This window comes from Caloenas nicobarica, chromosome 18 (assembly GCF_036013445.1).
Source record: "Caloenas nicobarica isolate bCalNic1 chromosome 18, bCalNic1.hap1, whole genome shotgun sequence".
Taxonomy (NCBI): Eukaryota; Metazoa; Chordata; class Aves; order Columbiformes; family Columbidae; genus Caloenas; species Caloenas nicobarica.
In genome coordinates, this window is record NC_088262.1 from 3,124,269 (window position 1) to 3,145,097 (window position 20,829).

A 20,829-nucleotide genomic window follows, 5' to 3' on the forward strand; every position below is an offset into this window, starting at 1 on the left:
TCAGACTGTTGGGCAGGATGTAAGAAACAGTTGCTGACTTTTAGATCCCCACTTCTCGGCAGTTTCAAGGAAATGAAGTCTACTTTTCTGGCTTTACTACCCAGGTCCCTCTGCCAGTTCTGTAAGTCACCAACATCGATAAGGCTGAGTTTGGGGAAAAAACAGGAATAGTATATACATATATATATATATCTGAAATCTGTTAGCTGAAAGAAAGGACTGCTATTTTTCTGTCTGTTTGAACAACTACTTATATGATAAAGTGCCCTTTACTGAAGAAGTCTTGTGGGACTTAACATTTTCTCGGCCTGTTGGCAACGTGCCTGTGATTAACCAGCGGGTTTTGGCGCAGGCTTTGTCTGAAACGGCTGCTGCAGCTCATTGCAGTGGGTGAGTAATAATGACATTTTTGGGCTTTTGATCGAGTCAGTCTGTACCAATAAAAGGGAAAGCTGGATTGCCAGCTGTACAAATCTTCAGGTAGATAAGTCGCCTTCTCTCCTTGGCAGTCGGGAAGGTTTTCACCCAGTGGTTTCTGTTTGTGCAGGTGATGCTGGCGGACAGGAAGGGGACAGAGGAGCTCTATGCGATCAAAATACTGAAAAAAGACGTGGTGATTCAGGACGATGATGTTGAATGTACCATGGTGGAAAAACGAGTCCTGGCGTTGCAAGATAAGCCACCGTTCCTGACACAGCTTCACTCCTGTTTCCAAACAGTTGTACGTGAGCTCCGTCTTTCTTGCCACCCTCATGTTTTGCATGCTATGTGATCATGGATTTTGTCAGTTCAATGACATTTAGTATCATCCAACCTATATATCGTAGTTTCTGCACATAAAAAATGGCCAAGAGGTACTGCGTGCGATTATCCTTTGTATTTTAAATATTCAGCCTGGGTTTCGGTCGTCTGAAAACTGGGGGTCATACCTACTGTTTTAAGTCTTATTGTCTGAAAGTCACCGAGTGGGAAAATATTACTTAAGTGCGCTCAAATATTTTATGGTCATGTTTGATTCGAGATACCTGGATATGGCCTTTAAAAGTCCTCAGTGTGCAAGAAGAATCTCCCTGCAAAATACCATATCACCATCTTCCTCTAGCTGAAATATGCACCTACAAGAAATTAATTTAGTGTCACTTGTAAAGTTTCCAGATACTTTTGTAAACCCTACAACTACTTTTCTTCTTGCCTCTTTTTAATAATCAAAATAATATCTCCCATCTTCCAAAGGAAAATGTGTTAGGAAGGATTAGAAATATCTTCAAAGCAAGAATTTCTAACCATCTTTAATTTTTTTTTTTCTACATTTAGTTTTAGAGAGAGAGAGAGAGATTTTCCAGACAGAACTATATGTGAATAATTATGGGAACCATTGTAGACAAATAATAAATAAAAACACGTCATTAAAATTGGCCAATCTAGACAGATCTCCTCAGTCACTTACTCTTGCAGGTTTTACAGAACATTCCACTTCCATTTCCTGAGCTGTCGGTTTTGCCAGAATGTACAACCAGGCCTAATAATCTTAAAAGGTTTATAGTAACATGCTAGTGACTCTTTTGCTCATCAGTGCATATCTAATATTTTCTCTAATGTGTTCATGTGCGTCTTTGATACTCTATCCTAGGACCGTCTCTATTTTGTTATGGAGTATGTGAATGGGGGTGATCTCATGTATCACATTCAGCAAGTAGGAAAATTTAAGGAGCCACAAGCAGTGTGAGTGTTCACGTTTATATATTTAAATCATGTCATCATCTTAATTTTACCCTGTAAGAGGCTTAGGTTTCTTCTTCTTCCCAGATTCAGTGTGAAGTCTAAGCTGGCCTTTTTTTACTGTGCTCTAAGGCCAAAAAGCTGAAGGTTATGCTAAAAAATGTTGTTTGCACACATGGACCAAAGGTAGCTGTGCCTTTTTATTCAAAAATACAGCAAGAACAAAGGCATGCAATGCCTACTTTAAAAGTGACAAGAATTTAAACTAGGCAACAGGAAATTAAAGATGTTACTTGGTATTCTGGTGTTGTTTTTAAAAGCCAACATAAAAAAGTGAGCAGAACATTTCAGTCTGAATTAATATTATAAGGAAAGCCAGTACAAACAGACTCAGCGTTGCAATATAAATGGTAGTTTATACAAGATAAATTCAATGTGTAGCTTATAAGAAGCTCTGTGATCCTGCTTTGCTGTAGAAGTTTCATTAGCGATGAGTTAACAAATGGTTAGAAGTTGTTTATATACATGATCCCTTTTAGGTAATTGTGCATCTGGCACATCAGTGAGCTACTGATAATGATCTGTAGCATATTAAAATGTAAATAGATCCATCAATACCCCTTCAGTCATGCTTATAACATCTCATCATCAATTATTAGTGTTCCATAAATCATTTACCAATAAAACTTTAAAATCGACTATGACCAACTGTTTTAAGAATTCAGCTAAAATAATTTCTTGGTTTGACTTAAGTAATCAGGGCTTATTTAAATGTAAGGCCTTCTAAGTATAAGTATTTGAGATATGGAACAAAATTTCAACAACTTTCTAAATAAAAACGAGATGGTGTCAGATCATCCTTGACTCCCAGCTCAAGTCACTTGCCAACACCCGTTGCAATTTACGGTGCTTTATGACAGCTCACGCCTGTGGAGCATCTTCCAGCACAGGCGTTCGCAAACACCTCTGAGAAGTGTTTCAGAACTAGCCTAAAAATTAATCTCATCTTTAAATTATCCTCCTGCATCTAATTTGCATAGTTCCACAGCAACTGGCTTCAAACACCCATCAATATTATATATCCTTTAACTACATTCAGCAATTATATTTTATATGGTAATCATTTAAATTAGCTTTATGTAATTAATCCATTAACAGCCTGTATAAAGGAATACTATTTCTGCAAATTATTTCATGCCATATGAATTGCAACGTGAATTGAGCGTTGATATGTGATTAGAGAGAGTGACCTTTGCGGGCAGAGTCAGATCAGTGCGGTGAAATGCTGTGCTGCAGCCGCATCATTTTTTGTGGTCCTGGGAGACATTTTCAATTTCTAAAAAAATTCTGCGTTATTTTACCATCAAATACTTGAAAATGTCTGTCAAAGTCAAATTGAAATAAAGGTGTCTTTTATGTCATCTGCCTGTAATATATATTTTTATACTTTTTTGTATATATATATACAAACTACGCATTATATACTTTATGTGCTGTTATATTCTCACGCTTTACCATGATGCATTTCTAAAATGTTTTGTCAGAAGGAAATCATGGAATAGAATAAGAAATCACTTGGTTTTTTTCATACAGATTCTATGCAGCGGAGATCTCAATCGGGCTATTCTTTCTCCATAACAAAGGGATTGTTTATAGGTGAGTAGAATCTCACAGAAGTAATTCCTGAACTATTTTTAAAACCACAAAAGGTCCCTCATAGACTGTCGTGTATGTGCGCTCCTGTCCCCTCTGCCCCCCAAATTCCTACACACATTCCTCACCCAGACTCAAGTGGGTAAATTTGCCCTCATTGATCCTAAACATTAACGTTAAATTGCTGTGATTCCTCATAGAGATCTGAAACTCGATAACGTGATGTTGGATTCAGAAGGACACATTAAAATTGCTGATTTTGGAATGTGCAAAGAACACATGTTAAACGGAGTAACAACCAGGACCTTCTGTGGCACTCCAGACTACATTGCACCAGAGGTAAATATTGACCATTTCAAGAACCTTTTAGTCTCTCAAATGAAAATTGTCCCTACGCACATTTTACACCACCGAGTTTTGATAGCTGTAGCCCTGGATTGTACCATGGATGGTACCACTTATCCTTCTGCAGGTATATTGAATATCTTCGTGAATGAATACAATATTATCAATAGGACTTCACTATTTTTAAAAATACCTAGTTGATTGAAAACCTAGCTTTACGAGATCAGTGCTTCGGATTTTGTTCACGCTAGCAAAAAACTCAAAAAGTGGGATCATGACGTGGTTTTAAATTTGTAGCCTGGAGATGTTGTTATACTGAACTGTGTGCTTCAATTTGTGAAGTCCTAGAGACTTCAGGGGTGTTGCCGAGGTTGTTGATGAGGTCAGCAAACATTTTAGTGGGAGCAAACGTAGCTTCTTTAATGGATTTCTCCACGGGTTCACACAGCTGCCAAAATACATATATTTAAAGGATTATTTGCCATTTTGAGGAAACCGCAAACCACTCATTGATTTTTGGGAAGGGACTCGTGAGGTGTTGAAGGTTTTCCCTGGAAAACTACTGTAGTTTTTTCCAGTCCGTGTCTTTCAGACAGTGCAGGGTCACAGAACAGTTTGGGCTGGAAGGGGCCTTGAAAGCTCATGAGCTCCTGCAGTCGATCCCTGGAATGGTCCGGTCATCGAAAGCCTCAACTGAGCTATCAGATCAGGGCTTGAATGGAGTAGACATCATAAATCCATAATTTGCCTTCAGTTTTCTGTGACTTGATGATACCTGTGCTGCATTCAAGCCACTGAAAATCACGTTCAAACACCAGCCTGTCCAAAATGAAAATTTGATCATGAGGAACACAGTTTTATTTTAAAGCGCTGTGATAAATGCGAGCTTAGATTTGAGATTTTTAGTCTGGGTATGATTTGTATTTCAATAGTTTAGGTATAAAACACTAAAAACAAGCACATGTGGTGATTTGGAAAGGATTCACATATATGAATATTAAAACCTGGTATTTGTGCATATTGAGCTTTCGAGAGCCTTGATTTGTTTGGCTGCAAATTCAATACAAGAGCTGAATCCTGATCCAAGAGACTCAGTTTTTCACTGAGTGCTGGGCAAGAGGCAGCTCTGGCTGGAACATTTCTGGCTGTAAATGAATGTTTGTTGGAATATGGGAGATTTATACATGGACAAGTAAATTAGTGTCTAAGGTGAATTTTGTCATCTCCGTGAAATTGGAATGAAAAATAGTTTGTTTCTTACCAGTTCCTAATTCATGCTTTTCAGAGTGAAATATTGTGTATTATAAAACCTTGGTTTTTTCACAAATTACTGTTGCTTGCAGCAGGATATGAGAACAGCCAGAGCAGTATTTCAGTTGCTCCTGTCAAAACATAAAGGAAGCCAATATTACAAATTAAAAAGTGTCCTTTCTGTGGCAATAGTCTCGTGCCAGTTAATAGCAAAGAACGTGTTGTCAGTGCCAAAATGCTCAGTATGGGTCAGTGATGGAATTATTTATTTTACTTTATTTGGAAATTTCATATAAAGAAATGAACCTTTTACCAAAACATTCAGTAACTGGGAGGAAATTGTCTTTCTATTCTCTTATTAACAGATTCTTTTGTGGGGTTTGGTTTTTTTTTTAGTTGACTGATATTCTTTAGTTTCTGAAGACATTATTGTGACTGACAAATTGCTACCTAGATCTGTGGTAAACTTCAAAGTAAGGTTCGTGTTTTGCTTGCAGGAGCATTTCAGCGTGTAACCATGGCCTAAAATTTATAATAGATTATAATGAGGATGCATTTGCACGGTACCGTTCCCTGACGGGTGGAGGTAAATGAGCTAAATCTAAATAAACTGTTGAAGGCATCTAGAGTAGAGTAGTCATGTGAGCATGTGTCACTCAAACATAGAGAATTAGCTCTTTTCATCAGTATTTGGTGTACTGTAAAATAATGCTTTCCTTTCCTTGTGACTGGGGAAGTTATCATTTGTTATTGCTTGGATGTATAACACACTGGAATAAATATTCATTTTTTTATCCTGTGCGATTGAGGAACACGTAGAGGTTAAACTGGTAGATCGACCACTTCTGTCAGGCAGTAAAGACTATTTACTGATGTGCTGAACTTAAATCCGTATGGTCGGAGTGGTAAAATAGCCATGAAATCGAATAATTTGTATTTCCTTGACTGGTCAAGAGAGACAGAAGGGGCTGGATGTGCCAGCACAGCCCGGCGGGCAGGACCGAGCCCCCCACCAGCATCCCCGCAGCAGCCAGAGCTGATTCTGAATTTCAGAAGAATTTACATTAGAAACTCTGTTTCCCATCTCCTTCTCTAATAGCCTCGAAACTTCAAGTTCTAACCTTGCATTTGCTGGGATTGTGGGAGGCTAATAAGTATTATAGAGATTTGGAAAGTGCACATTTGACTTTCTTGTGCTGGTAATATTTATTTCTTTTAATAACTAAGTTTTAACTCTTACAGTAGATAGAAGATATGTTCACAAACTGCTTTCTCTCTTGCCTCTGGGATATAATCTTTTCATCCCACTGGCTACCAGCTGCAAGCTGCAGTGATCTAAACTTTCCTACAAATTTCTGGTGTTCATCTCTGTCGTGCTGTTAACTGTGCCTTCCTTGGAGGCAAAAAAGAAAAAGAAAAAAAAAAAAAGGAAAAAAAGATCGACATTCCTCCGCCAATTTGGCTTGGTGAGAGAAATTCCATGTGAGGTCTTCCTGAGCTCTCAAATCCACGGAACCTGAAAATGAAGAGCTCTTAAAATATGGTAATAGATGGGTAAAATGGGACATTTGAAATGGAAAAGGAGGTGGAAAAGGGAGTAATTTAAATTAATGATGGAGGAGGAGGGGAAGGGAAGGGTTTTATGAGCTTTCTGCTCCTCCCTGGCCAGTGGAAAGCAGAGATTGTAGCTGGAGGAGGAAGAGATCTTGGTTTCTGGGTCCATGAAGAGCCTCACGGCTCTGTGGGTCTGCTCTGCACACTGTGCTGAGACAGGAGCTTGCATCAGTGAACCCTTCTGTATTCTAAAAGATACCAGAATTTGTACCTGCCGGTAGGATTATTTAGGCAGCTGCTCAAGGCAGGCAGTGACAGCTCAGAGTGCAGCAGCTGGTGGGTAAAACATGATGATTTCTGAATGAGGAGGAGGGAACTACTGCAAATACGACATTTAGGACTTGCTGACTGTACCAATGTGTGTTTGACTGTATATTGAAAACTCATCTGCTTCCTCCCACATGTAATTCCTTCCTTGAAGTGAGCGTTCCTTCCTCGCGTTTACATTTTCCAATTAATGCTTTGAATAGCTCCCAATATTATGAGTATAACCACTGTTTGCATGCACGACACGCAGGTTGGTGAATGAACACGACAGATTGCTTTTCTGTGTTCCACTTGTATCACATCCTTACCAGGATTAAGTTGGGTGTTCAAACTGGGTGTATTTCATTAGGATTAAAGGAAACAACCTTCCGGTGCACAGCAGCAGACATTGACAGTACCAGCTTTTCCTACATTGCGGTACATTCGATGCAGAATTGTTTTCGTTGCGTTTGCAGTGGGACTTTTCTGCAGCGGCACCTCTCCAGTCCCGGTGGAACTCGTCGTCCGTATTTCTCCAGTCCCATTCTCATCACACAACTGGTTTGGGAAGGTTTAGTGACGCTGACCATATGTTAAGTTAAATGTAGGAGCTTTTTCTGATGTTAATTCTGTTTCTCTTGATGATTCTGTTTGCTGTTCTCTCACAAAGGCAGATTTAATTGGGGCAGATTACATTTGCTGATGAGAATGCTATTTAGAGAACAACCCAATCTTGAGTCACCTCTTGCTGGATAAACAAACAGCATCACTGAGTCTGTGCTTTGTTACATCTTTCATTTTATGACATTGCTTTGCTGTATTTAAAATATTTCCTCTCCTCAATAATCCCATAAAACTCACAGTAGGAGAAGAAACAGTCTGTGGCCTCCTGGACAGACCTCAGTGCCGGGCTGAGGACCAGGCGGGTGTAGCAGCATCTTCTTTCGCAGTGCTGTGGATCTATCTTCTTCTCATTTGCTGACTGAAAGAAATTCTTCCTACCAAAACTAGTAACGTGAAGCACACTTAGTGTACAAAACGTTCTGCCCTTACATATTAATGACCTGAAAAATACTCCTCTTTTTTTTTCTGATACAATACTTTCTTCCATAAGGCAAGGAGAGGTTGTCAGAGAAGGGTTGAGGATGAAATGTTTCATCATTTTCTGTGTGCAAAGGCCAGTAGTTTTTCTGGATAAAATTTTGGAAGTGTTTGTTCTCTCAAGAAGTCACATTGATGCCAGTGGACCTTTGGGAACTTGTGATAGAAACGAAAGGGAGAGCAACCAAGCATTTCAGCTACTACAATATAAAATAATGTCCCAAACATATATTTTAAATCCCGTGTTACTGCTAAAAGATACCTAATAAAGATTGCCTTTGTGTAGGACCTTACAGCTGAGAATCTTGTTATTACCTCTGGACGTGTAATGTACTTCAAGGTGCAATTGATTTTGAAATTCTTTGCTTAGAAGCATTGCAGTAATTTTTAATTCATGTGCTGCTGTTATCTCAGTGAAAACCGTGTTCACATAGAGGCTATGGTTTTACTTAGTAGCCAGGCAGTCCTGCTTTATTCAACCGATGACTCATTTTTTTTCCTGAGGAACTCCAAAACTAACCAGTTTGACTCCTCTTTCAGAAAGCTAAAAAAAAAATCTAGGATATGTGATGTGTACTCGTCTTAGCAATTCGTTTCACCAAGAATAAAAACACGCGCAGACAGCAGAATAAATGCAAGCCCGTCTGGAGTAATGACTGCAAATCGTTCTGCGCGTGTTCTGCTGGAGCAGTCGGAGGCTGATGCTGTCCCTGCAGCGGAGGGACAGTGACCGGGACGTTCTGCGTCCCTTCACGCCTCACAGGATCCGTCACAGTTATTTAGAAGGAGGTCCGAGAGAAGTGCTCCACCTCAAAACCCCTCTATAGCATGCCCAGATGCATCTCTTAAATAGATTAACGCTGATCTCTGAAGAGGCCTTGATTAAAGAAAAAGATGCACGAGGGGAGGTGCGTGCGGGTGGCACTTGCAGGTTCTCGTGTCAGAACTCAGTTTGTGCTTCTGCGTGAGTCAGATGTGAACCCAGAAGATGCAAAATACTTGAAATTTCCATTAGGCTGAACAGCAGAAACCCCTTTCTTTTTGGTGGACCTGGTATTTAGCTTCATACTAAGAGTATCTTAATCATGCAACTTGGGAAGATGGAACTGAACATTTCAGGGTTTTGCTCTTTTCTTAAATTTTGATTCCTTTTACAGCAGAACAAAAAGATAAATGTTGAAAAGAAAGGTTTAATTATTGATAATCTGTAAGTTAAGTGAGTCTCATGATTTCAGGCTTTGACACAAATGGATGAATAACATGTTTGCCTTGTCTCCCACCTCGTGCTGCTGCGCATCCTCCTTTGCCTTCCAGCACACGTGCCAGGGTGTCCCAAGAGCCACATTTCCCAAGATAGCGGGGAACCAAAAGACGTGGGGGAGTCTAGACTAACGTTTGCAAAACGGTTCAACTCCCATTGAAACCGATGAGTAGCTGGAGTGAGGAGCTGGCTTTCTGGGCTTTTTCAAGGAAATATGATATGTCACAAGACTAGGTGTCGGCTAACATAGGGGTTTTTTCTTTGTGTTTTGTTTTGGTTTTGTTTTTTTGCGATTGTACAGATTATTGCTTACCAGCCGTACGGGAAGTCTGTGGACTGGTGGGCGTACGGAGTGCTGCTCTATGAGATGTTGGCGGGGCAGGTAAGAGTCTCCCCCCCGGCTCGCCGTGACCTCTCTGTGTCCCGGCACCCCAAAGGGTTGGACCCTTAGGGGACAGGGCTGGGCCCTTTCATACTGATATTATCTCCTTGTCCTCCTGACTGACTCCGCTGAGAATGTATTTAGGCTTTAAGCTCTTTGTATTGCACCCACATAATCAAGCACCGCCTTTGAATACGGCTCCTTTGTACTCTAATAATGTTATAAATAGCCATCTTCAAAATGGAATGGGAGGCACTTGAGCAGGAAAATGCATGGCAAATGGAAGAAATATCATTTAGTGGTTTGAAACCACAGGGAGACATAATAAGAGCGTGTGTATGCTCTGTATTGCAGTTCAGTCACAAGAATACAGTTTTTGTACTATATGTCCTAGGGGTAAAGTATGGGTCTCGCCACTTGAAATCTGCTCAGTTGCAGACCCCTTATTCTGCACAGCTAATGACATGCTGCTCGCTGAGTCACTCAAGGAGAGAGCAACACTGTAAATGGCAGATAACTACCAATTTTGAACAATTCTATTAGTCCTGAGTTCAAAAAGATTTGTGCAATTGGCTTTCAATGAGCGTTAGCTAAAGGCATGCGTTTCCTGAGCTTAAAATGTACATTTTTAACAAATGCCTTATAATTGTTTCTCTGCTAAATTCCAGTCAACATTTTTAAAGTTTTTGAAGTGTAGCAATTGCAGTTGTTAACATTTACAGTCTGCATTGCAACTATCAGGCATCTTGAATGCTTTTGAGAAAATGAGCTTTACCGTTACTTGAGCTTTGCGCGGTGCCGGATCCTGGGGACTCACCCACGGGCACTTTTCTCATCACCCATATTTCAAAATAAAATGCAGCCCTTACTTGTGATACAGTCTCCACAGAAGCAGAGTCTACAGCTACATCTCAAAAAACAAACTGGAGTTTAACGGGAATCAAGTGAGGAACGGATATACCTTAATACAAGGTAATTGGAAGTTGCGGTCTCCAGACTTCACCCTTTGAAGTATTTTGGCTGTCTGGTGCACAGTAGCTTTAAAAGCTGATTAAAGATGGTCACAAAGATAATCCTGCACACATTTCCTTAGCCCAACTGCCATACTGGGGGCAGAAATGAAATTGTCTCCTCAATTTCTGCCTGAGACTGATGAACGCTGACTTCTGGGTCAGCAGATACTTACCTGTGATGTATTTTCAACAGCCTCCATTTGATGGAGAAGATGAAGACGAACTTTTCCAGTCCATAATGGAGCATAACGTTTCCTATCCAAAATCGCTGTCCAAAGAAGCTGTCTCCATCTGCAAGGGGGTAAGATATTACCATGAAGTTCATTTTTGGCAATCCTTGTGAATAACTAAATGTGTCTGGTTTGGATGTGGCACTGTAGTATTTTTAAGTGCAGCTTCTGTCAGGCTGTGCTAAGCGGTGTTGCCGTGAAATGCTCACCGCTTGGTGTCCCGGAGAAGTGTTCGGCTCTTCCTGCTGTGTCTGCTTGTTTTTCGGTAAGAGCAAATGTCAGAATCAGTAGCTGCCAAATCCAAAGCAGAATGCGTAAACAGGACGACGATGTGAACCGTCTCCGAGCACCTTTCCTCCTGACCCTCAGCAGCACAACCCGGGTTTTGCAAGGCGAGGACGTATCTCAGCTCAGATGGATGCACCAGGTACACCAGATACACCGCCGAACATGCTGCGGTCCTCAGCCCGGTATGCCGAGCGATAGAAGAGCTAGTAAGAATAATTTTTAAATGTAGGTAAGGATGAGCTTATGTGGAAATCTTTAGTGTAAACACAAGGAAACTGTGGGGAAATCCTGACCCAGTTGTAACCTGTGGGGCCTAAAATTTGTCTGAGCTTCTAAGTTAATTTAGGTTTTTTTCCAGGAAAATAATAGGTTTAACTTCAGGGGATTAGCTCAGAAAAAAAAGAATTCATTAGACTTTCCCTTGACTCCATGTGATTCCCCAGAGTACTGTCAGTCTGCAGCTTTTCCAAACCACCGTCTATAAAGTGTTACTTTGATGTCTTACTTAACACTGATAAAATATCAGTGCACTTAGTTAATTTGGTATTTACTTTCTTCCTTTCCCTTGCAACCATTGATGAAGTATTGTACACGAGCTGGATATTAATCCCTTAAGGGAAAGCCGACAAGAAAAAGAAAAGCTGTTCAGAACAAGGTAGAAGGAAAGAGCGCTCTAATTTTGGAGCCTATCCCGGTGTAGACATGCTGGCCAACAAAAACTGAGCATGATGTATTTTTGCAAAGTACATGCAGATTGATGCCTTGTGCAAATCATATCTTCAAACAGCACAGTTTGAACTTGATCTAATTACCATGTTGTCAGCTCTCCTGCTTTTGCTGTTTTGCAAGGTGCTTATGCAAAGGGAGGTCAGGGAGCTCAAATCACACGGCACCACTAGCTTCAGGGTCAAGTCTCTGTGGTAATAACGCCTTCGTCTTCTGTATTAAACTAACAAATTAATCCCAAATTTCGGTGAGCATTATACCTGAGCTAAGAAGGCAATTCGAGAAATCTTCTGAACCTTCGTGGTCAGCAGTAGCTCCGCAACCCCGGGCTGTGCACCGTGGGGCAAGAGGAACGTGCCCGCTGTGCTCTTGAAATAGAATCGTTTGCTTGACATCTACTGCACCAATACAGAGTTTGTTGGGTTTGGTAACAGAAACAGAATTAACGCTAGTGGAATCATCATCCACATTTTCTTATATCACCTACCGTTAAAGCAAGGGGTTTAGAAAATGTAACAAAAATGGCAAAGTTGCTGTTAAGCTTGAAGCAGGATGCAATTCCTTGCCCAGTGCACAGCTGACTTCCCAAAGTCTGCGCAGAGTCGCTTTTATTTTAGGTTCAGAATTGGAATCTGATCAACTCAGCATTTGGAGGGAGACTCAAGCAGTACAGCTGAGCTTTTAAAAAGATGTGTTGAGGTGTCACAGTATATTAATCATATCTAATTTGTAAAAGAGCTTTAAAAAGTCCCCACCATACTGGGACTGAGAGTTGAAGGCTACATTACACAGTCCCTAATGTACATATCAATTCAAAAGCTTTTGAGGAGCTTGATAATTAAGGAGCACATTACTGTTTCCAGGCATGCAGCGCTGGTGGGTTTGTTTTGTTGTTTTGGGGTTTTTTTTCTAAGTCTGCTTAATCTCTGCAGCTGGGTGTAGTATTGACCAGCATGTCATTAAGGATGCAACGGAGGAAACGCAGATTAGATACTGTCAGCTGGGTGCCAAGAAATTGTAGACTCTGTAATGAGATGTCTCGAACAAGCCCAGAAAGATGAAAGGGGGGGTTGTACTTTGTACAGCTTTAGTATATTGGAATTTATTAAGTTTAATCGATCGTTGAGATGGGGCAGAAGCTGTTCTGGAGATTTATAAGCCTGAACTGAAAGACCAAAGGTGAAATTCAGGAGTGAGTTGTGAACTAATGTGACGGGAGGTTGTCCCGGGTGCCGCCTGCCCGCCCACACCCCCGGCAGAACCTCTGCCGAATGGAGAAAGTTCTCAAGCGCAACCCTTCATTTTGCTGCTGATGTGCTGTCTCCAGTAATCAAACAAGAAAATTAATCTCCAAAAAATGAATTTTAGCTTTTCAAAACAATTTTATTAGCAGCTTGCGTCTTCAGGGGAGGAGCAAGAGCATCACAGTCTGGGGAAAGTCTGTCTCGCTTTCATTCCAGCGTTAAATTCATTGAAAATCATGTGGTGTTTTCTTCCCAACAGCTGATGACTAAACATCCTGCAAAACGCCTTGGCTGTGGCCTTGAAGGTGAAAGAGATATCAGGGAACATGCTTTCTTCAGGAGAATTGACTGGGAAAAACTGGAAAACAGAGAGATTCAGCCGCCTTTCAAACCCAAAGTGGTGAGTGAGATGCCAAGTGCTTCCCTGTTAAATGCGTCTGCAGTCGTGCTGCCCCGCGGGGCGAGATTAATGGTGCTGCAAGCCTGCGACGCTTCTAAAATAAGGCAGTTTGACTGTGGCAGACCAGTCTGTAAATCCGCTCGTGGTTTGGCACCTTGTGGTATAACCCAACGCACTTTGTTCCTTGCGGAAAAGCCTGTCAGTGGTTCGAGTTCTGGCCGGACGATCACGCGCTGCGTGAGAAGCTGAAAACGAGAATTGGCACTTGAGACCTGTAATAAAAACAGTTCCCAACTGTCCCCTCTGAACAGCGTCTAAAGTCAGTGATTAAAGGAGTCTGAATTACTCGGGTGAATTTTCTCCCCAATGGGCTACACAGCTCGGGGGGTTTGTATTCCCCATCCTGGAGTGGCATCTGCTGACTTTGCAAGAATAATCCCCGATTCATTTTCGATGTTCGTTACTGGTTTGCACACATGTATCTAGGAATATTTTAAGAGATCCAAACAAGTAAACGACATGCCTACAGTGAGAAGTGTTTGCGTAATATAATTTGAAGAACGGCATTTGTTGATGCAGAAGTTCTTTCAGCGTGTACTGTGCTGTATTGACAGGCAAAGAAAAGTATTTGCACACAAGAAAACAAGCGTCCAGGAACAGCTGTAAATTGTTGGGTCATAACATCGAGTCTTTAATACTTTCTTTGTTTCAACTGAGATGCGTAGCTGGCTGTAGCACTGCAGGATAGGATCGTCGGTCTGTACACTGATGCTGAGTATTTATAGGCTTCGTTTGGGGTGAGGGGGTTTTTTTCAGAAAACTTTTATAGGTTCATCTTCTCCAGGAAGCACGTTGCTGCAGGAATAATCCTGCTGCGTTTGCACGGGTTCTCACTCCAGCACGGAGCCGCAGATTTTGGGTCAGCAGTTGGTCGGTTTAAATAATGTGTTCCCTTCCAGATTGACGTTTCACAGGCTGTTTGATTACTTGGCAAGAAGGACATTTTACTCATGTCTGTAAGTTCAGGAGTTCCAGGAGTCCTGTATTTTCAGTTCTGCTTTAATACTGCATTAACACTCGTGATAGCAATGCTGCTCTTTAATGTGAAGACAAATATGTAATTGAAGATGCAAATTTGTTGGTAAATGATTACATTCGCACCCCAAAAATACCTGAAGTTCACATGAGCCTCTACTAGTATAAGCAGCAGTGAGAGGCTTAGTGGAGCCAGGAACTTTGATTTCAATATACAGCTTTTTTTAATACCTTCCTGGGGAAACAATACAAACAAACAAAATCTGTGGAAGAGTGTTGCGTATCTGTAGAATATCTTCCTAGCCAAAAGTCTTCCCTGTATAAAGAACCCTCTTGTTGCTGCTCTGAGTTGACTGTACTGCCTCTAAATAGATTTGACTGCTAATGTGAGGACACATCAACTCTCGTTGCGATGATGGGGAGTTTTCCATTTGTCAAAGTTCTGCTCTGTCCATTCTTGTTCTCTGGAGATTCTGTACCACAATGCACTGGCTTCAGTGGGCACCAGGGGATTCGGTGGGTGCAGAACCCCATGAAAAAAGCCGATTACCATCAGCCTTTAACCCGCCAAAGTGTTACTCTGCTTGTGTTCTTCCAAACTGAACGAGTGTCCTTCTGCAAGCGCCGCGGTCCAGTACCTGAGCACACGTTTTTCATCTGAAATATAAACCAGGTTGTGCCCGAGGCAGCAAAAGTCCTTTGCAGCTCAGACAGGGTCGTGTGTCCCAGTCCGGGTGCTTTGCAAGAAGCTTGGGAACTGTGAGGGAGCTGGTTTATAGAAAACCAAACACCTCACCCTCAAGTTCCTTCCACGGGCCCCTCTGCCGTTGATTTGTCCCATAAATGCGCAACTTTATTTGTGTTGCATTAATTTAGAAAAATCAATATTTCGAATTGGTCTATTGTATGAACCATACTCTGCCCTTTGCGAGTTATCCTCTGAGTCTGAAGATCCTGGTGTAATGTTATCACCTAAATCCACATGTAGATATATTGTAGGGGTGGGTGGGTGGATGGATGGATGGATGGACGGACGGATGGATGGAGAAGAGAGGGTCAGGAACGACAGGAAGACACGTTCAATGCCTTTATCATACAGCCACGCTTTGTTCAAAGATCTGTTACAGTAGATTGTTTTGAGATAAGCAGATTTACCATTATCCTTTAGACCTCTCCACAGCATTCAGTGCCCAGTTTTCCTCAACGATGCATTTTTTCTCGCACCCAAGTTAATTTTGTTCTGGTCCCACCTTCATGCTTATAACTTGCCTCTAATCTTACTTCCCTGCTTTTCAAGTGTTTCCTGCATTACTCAAAAGTGTTGTGTTGCAAACCTGATGCCGATGGATGGGGACTTCTCTGACTCTGTTTTTCATCAGAATTCGTCTGTTAAAACTTCTCTGTTTGCCTGGGATTTTTTGTTAAAATACCTGAAAAGAAAATTCTCTCTGAAGTACTCATAAGAAATGGGGAAAAGTCTTGCATGTATTCTGAAAAAAAAAAAAAAAAGCTGGAACTGCCTGTGTATTGCTGATTTTTCAGCCTTTTTTCTGTTTGCTTTTTTTTTTCCTTGCAGTGTGGCAAAGGTGCCGAAAACTTCGATAAATTCTTTACGCGAGGACAGCCGGTGTTAACGCCCCCGGATCAGCTGGTCATTGCTAACATAGACCAGACCGATTTTGAAGGGTTCTCTTACGTCAACCCCCAGTTCCTACACCCCCTTTTACAAAATGCAGCATGAAAGAGCAAACCAGGAACAAATCCCACAGTGGGGACCGGTCCTTAACCCTACAATTTTTAGGCTTTTGCCTTGTTGATTCCATTTAGGCCTGTAAATTGTAGGGTTAGAAGGTGTAAGATGGAGGAAAAGGCAACTTATCCAGGATTTTGGCTTTGCAACAGCGATATTGTCTTAATGGGAGATAAATTAGTATATGGTGCCCACTTATTCCTCTAGAAGTCACCACTGACTTGTCTAAACTTACCCGTTTTTTGGTACGTTGTGTATTTTTGCAACTTCCCCACTGTCCTTTTGCTCCACTCTGCTGTGTTAGAAATAATCTAACGCACGGTCCGAAAATAATAACCCAACCTCCGCCTGGGGACGCCGGGGAGACGAGCAGCACAAGAGACTGAGACGGCGACGGCACCGGGAAGGAGAGGATTTGCACAACACTTGTTGAAAGTATTTGTTTCGAAAACGTGACAGGAACAAGCTGGGGGTGGGTGGCAGTGGGACACAAAATCAAATTAGACCCCGAGGCTTCATGAAGCGCCACCGAGTTGAAACACTCCAGCGGTGGCCAGATCTCTAGGATCTTTGCTCAGTAGCATGTGATAAACTCAAGGGTGACATGTTGTCTTTAATAATAATAATAAAAATAATAGTAATAATTTTAATAATATTTTTGTGACTTTTAATCTCCGTGAGATTATTCTGTGATCCAGGGTGCCATTGTTTGTTCAGTTAATTTAATTTACGCCACTCCTCGAGTTTACTGTCAACCAGTTCTAATACCGATATTTTACTATGAAATTTGTTAACCTGGAGTGTAAAACAAAACTCTAATCCCTTCAAGCTTATTTACATGTGTTTATTTATAATCTGCAGGATAGGGCAGTAAATGGAAGAAATCATTATATATACTAAACTAACAAAAAATGCAGCCCCAAGTGACTTCCTGATTTCTCCAGAATAACTCAAGTGAGATTTAGTCTTAAACTAATGAGTTTTAATTCAACAAACTTGGGGCTGTAGAATAATCAAGCCTGAAAGAAGCAGCACCTAAAACTCGTTTTATTGATAGAATGGAATTTAATACATTTTACATATGCTTCATGCAATGAATTTTGCATGTTTAGTAACAACTCTTAATAATAAGGGTTAATAATAAGCAGATCTATATTATTGATATAATCGTATCAAGCATAAAGAGTATTAGAAAAATTTTATAAAACAAGTTGTGCTTTATTTGTGAAGGTTCTTGTTCTAAATGACATCATTTAGATGTAGCTAAATGTTTTATTGCTACTGGTTTGGTTTTTACTTTAGGTTTTGGATATTGTTAATAGCTTAGGGTATAATCTCTTTTTTTAAAAGTAGATCTACTTTTAAACAATAATTGCTACCTGCAGGTTTTATACGAGGTTCAATTAGGCTTTCATTTCACGTCTGCTTATTACTTACAGAGAAGGAAATAGACTTTATTTGCAATGATGAACACTGTAATTAATGCAATCTTCTCCTCCTCTGTCACTTAGATAAAAAAAATTTTGATATTTCCTCTTACAACTTACCAGAAGATATTAATTCAAATATCAGTAAATATTTTCTGTGCATATTTCGGTTTTGCTACAGCACGTAAAATGGCAGTCGGTGCATTTTCCTTTTTTTTCCTTCTGCCTTGTTAACGTAGCAGCCATAGGCACGTTTTGTCTGTCAGATGTGCATGATGATGCCAGAAGCATGATGTCTCTGTTGCTGCATGCAGACTGATTACAATTTTTCCAGCATGTAAACACATTCAAAAAGTAAGATATTTGCCATAAAAGTCTTACATTTATACTAGAATATGTAACTTGGAGGGGGAGGCGGGATCTACTTTCTAATGGTCTTTTATGACAATAAACCATGGAACCTGCGCCAAAGATTCTGTTAGAAAGATCCAGTCCTGCGATTTGGGAGCCAGGTGGGTGGGTTTGACTGAAGGGGGTGACCCGGGGTCGGGGGGGGACAGTTTTTGGGTGAGACGCGGTTGGATGTGAACGGCAACTGTCGTGGTTCTGCACCCGCGGTGCCCTCAGGAGCTGAATTTTTGGTGACTGGGAGCCGTGATTTGCGAAATCCAGAAGTTGGACTTTTTCCCAGTTTAAGCCTCTTTGCTGCCCCAGCTTGAGCATCTCCCCGGCTTTAATGGGTGAACTGGACCCTCCTGAGCCGCGGGAGAACACACCACTAATGAGGGGCATTGACCAACTAACGAGAACTCAGATTGTTGCCCAAACCAACAGAACTCACAATTTTTAAAAATTTTAGGAGTAAAGTTTTTAAACCATTCTGTGCCTATCTTATCAGCCAAGTTTGGGAGTTCACATTCTTGTTTTGTATGTTATATACTTTAAAAATTATGGTATTCGCCATAAAGCAGGTGGACTAGTGCAGCATTCATGACTATTTAAGTTTTTCTGAATATTAGCCTGACATAGTTTAGGAAAATCTAGGTATCAAGCTGTAGAAGATAATAGACTCAACAGATTAGTGAGGCTCAGATTTTGGATAAATAAGGGGCTCTCAAATAAGTCAATCTGCTGAGAGGTGGCATCACGTGTGTTTTAAGAACATGAAGTGAAAGATAGACTTTTGCAAAAGGAAAATAGAGGGAGAAATACCAGCATACGGGGTTTCGCAGTAAGAAAAGCAGAACAGGGGCAGAACCAACCCAGCCAGAGATGGGCAGGAGATCCCCGGGCCGACGTTTTCCTCGTTAGTTGTGCAGGGAAGTCCCGTTGTGAGCGGTTGTTGCTGGCACGGCTGTGATGGTCAGTGCGGGTCCAACATCTGGACAGAGCTGCTCATTTTCTGGCTGCTTCTCTTAACCAGTCTCTTAGGCACTTGCATTTGCTCCCCGGTTTTTCCGATGCAGAAGCAGAAATTCCTCTGTCACGTTGGTACCTCAGGTTCCTGGGCTTGCGACATCTCACGTTGTCTTCTCGAGGCGTCTGTGACTCTTCCGAAAAGGTCCTGTGAACTCGTGGGTCCTGCAGCAACAGGACAGGGTTGTGTAAAGCAGGGATGGGATATCCGTGTTAACCCCTCTCTGCTCTGCCTAACGCACTCCAGCTTGGACCAGCCCTTTAACAAGAACTCCAAGTGGCTTCTTCATCATCCAGGAATTTATAATGGCAAGTGAAACCTTAAGTGCCCAGCAAGCATTTTCATATCTTTTTAAATACAGGTGTTATTTATATAATATTTTTCACAAGATTTGGTTCTCTAGAGAACGTGTATCAACAGAGGCATTGGCATTAGGATAGTTGTTCTTGTGGGCAATAGCAACTGTAATCCAAACACCCACATTAGCACAAGATTTCTAGAAGTCAAATTGACAATGACGATGTGCTGGAGCTGGGTGGAAGTTCTGGGAGCCGTGTTTCCACCCCACGCGTTCCAGCCCCGAGGGGCTCCGGAGCAGCCCCGGTCCCGCTGCACAGCTCTGCCGTGTAAAACTTCCAGGCTGTTTTCAGGGATTCAATGGGATTTCACTGGCTCCTAGGCCAATTTCTTCATTATTCAAGCATCTGGGTGTCTTTATCCAACTTCAAGTGGGGCGGTGGGTTTCCAGGACAGCCCCTTTGCCAGCAGGGATTGCACACACGTGAGACGGAGCAAGCGCATTCCTGTAATAAAATACTCGCCCTCATTCTAATTTAGAGGAAAAAGGCAATTTATCTTGCTGGTCCTTCATTCTTCCCGGAAATACAACTGAATTTCCTTTTACAAACTGAAGAAAGTTCTTCTGGAAATCAGCTGGTACTTCAAAAGAAAGTCATTGTATCTAAATGCCGTTGGCCTTTGAAATCCCTCCTGTCCTTTGGGGTGAATTCAGTTGAATAATGCCAGGCTCCTGTAATATTAATAAGGTCGAACAAGGGAAGAATTTGTCTTTTGGCTGGAAAGATGACATGTCCAAGGGCCGGCACTGAGAGATGCCACTTGCAAAGTGTATTTTCTCAGCCGGTGCATCCAGATGCAAACCCAGTTAAATGCCCTATGTTGGCAGAGGGGGAAGATCCTCCTTATTAAGTAAAACACACCATTGGAAATCATAATAAAAATCCAATAATAAAGCTTTGATGTGAGGAGAAAGCGTATTTACAGTATTGAATTTCCAGCGGGCTTTTGGACCTGCCACGAAACTTCTGGAAACATTTCATGTGATTTTCAGTTCTTTTAGTCATTAGCATTAGTTGTTGTCTGTAGGTTTTTTCTCTTTGCTGACACGAGTGTCGGCTCTGGGCGATGTGTCTGTGCTGGTCGGGTCGTGGGCGCTGAGCTACCAAGTAGTAAAAAAGTGGACGAGGTAAAAAAGCACTTTTTTTCTCAGCTCCACGCTCCTGGATGGGATCTGAAATAGTTCAGCGGAAGAATTAAATAAGAATTGACTCCATTAACATGCATGATTTCATACCAACCAATAACCATGCCAGTAATGACTGGTAATTAAATAGCCTTATAATGAATAATCATCGTGCTCTACAGCCCTGCTGTTCCTGGGAAAAGCTTGAGAGAGAGGGGGCGAGTTATTAACCCTCTGCCTCAGT

General features: G+C 41.4%; 1 protein-coding gene across 2 annotated transcripts in view; it reads left to right on the plus strand.

The window, feature by feature from the left end:
• PRKCA (protein kinase C alpha) overlaps positions 1–18,147 on the plus strand; it is a 122,134-nt gene extending 103,987 nt beyond the window's left edge. For both annotated transcript variants that reach the window (XM_065647649.1, XM_065647650.1), the window contains 8 exons: positions 548–721; positions 1,631–1,722; positions 3,313–3,375; positions 3,573–3,711; positions 9,492–9,572; positions 10,779–10,886; positions 13,333–13,473; positions 16,085–18,147. In XM_065647649.1, coding sequence (XP_065503721.1) covers positions 548–721; positions 1,631–1,722; positions 3,313–3,375; positions 3,573–3,711; positions 9,492–9,572; positions 10,779–10,886; positions 13,333–13,473; positions 16,085–16,249 — 963 coding nt within the window. In that variant the 3' untranslated portion in view covers positions 16,250–18,147. The remainder of the gene's footprint in view (positions 1–547; positions 722–1,630; positions 1,723–3,312; positions 3,376–3,572; positions 3,712–9,491; positions 9,573–10,778; positions 10,887–13,332; positions 13,474–16,084) is intronic.
• The last annotated feature ends 2,682 nt before the right edge of the window (positions 18,148–20,829 follow it).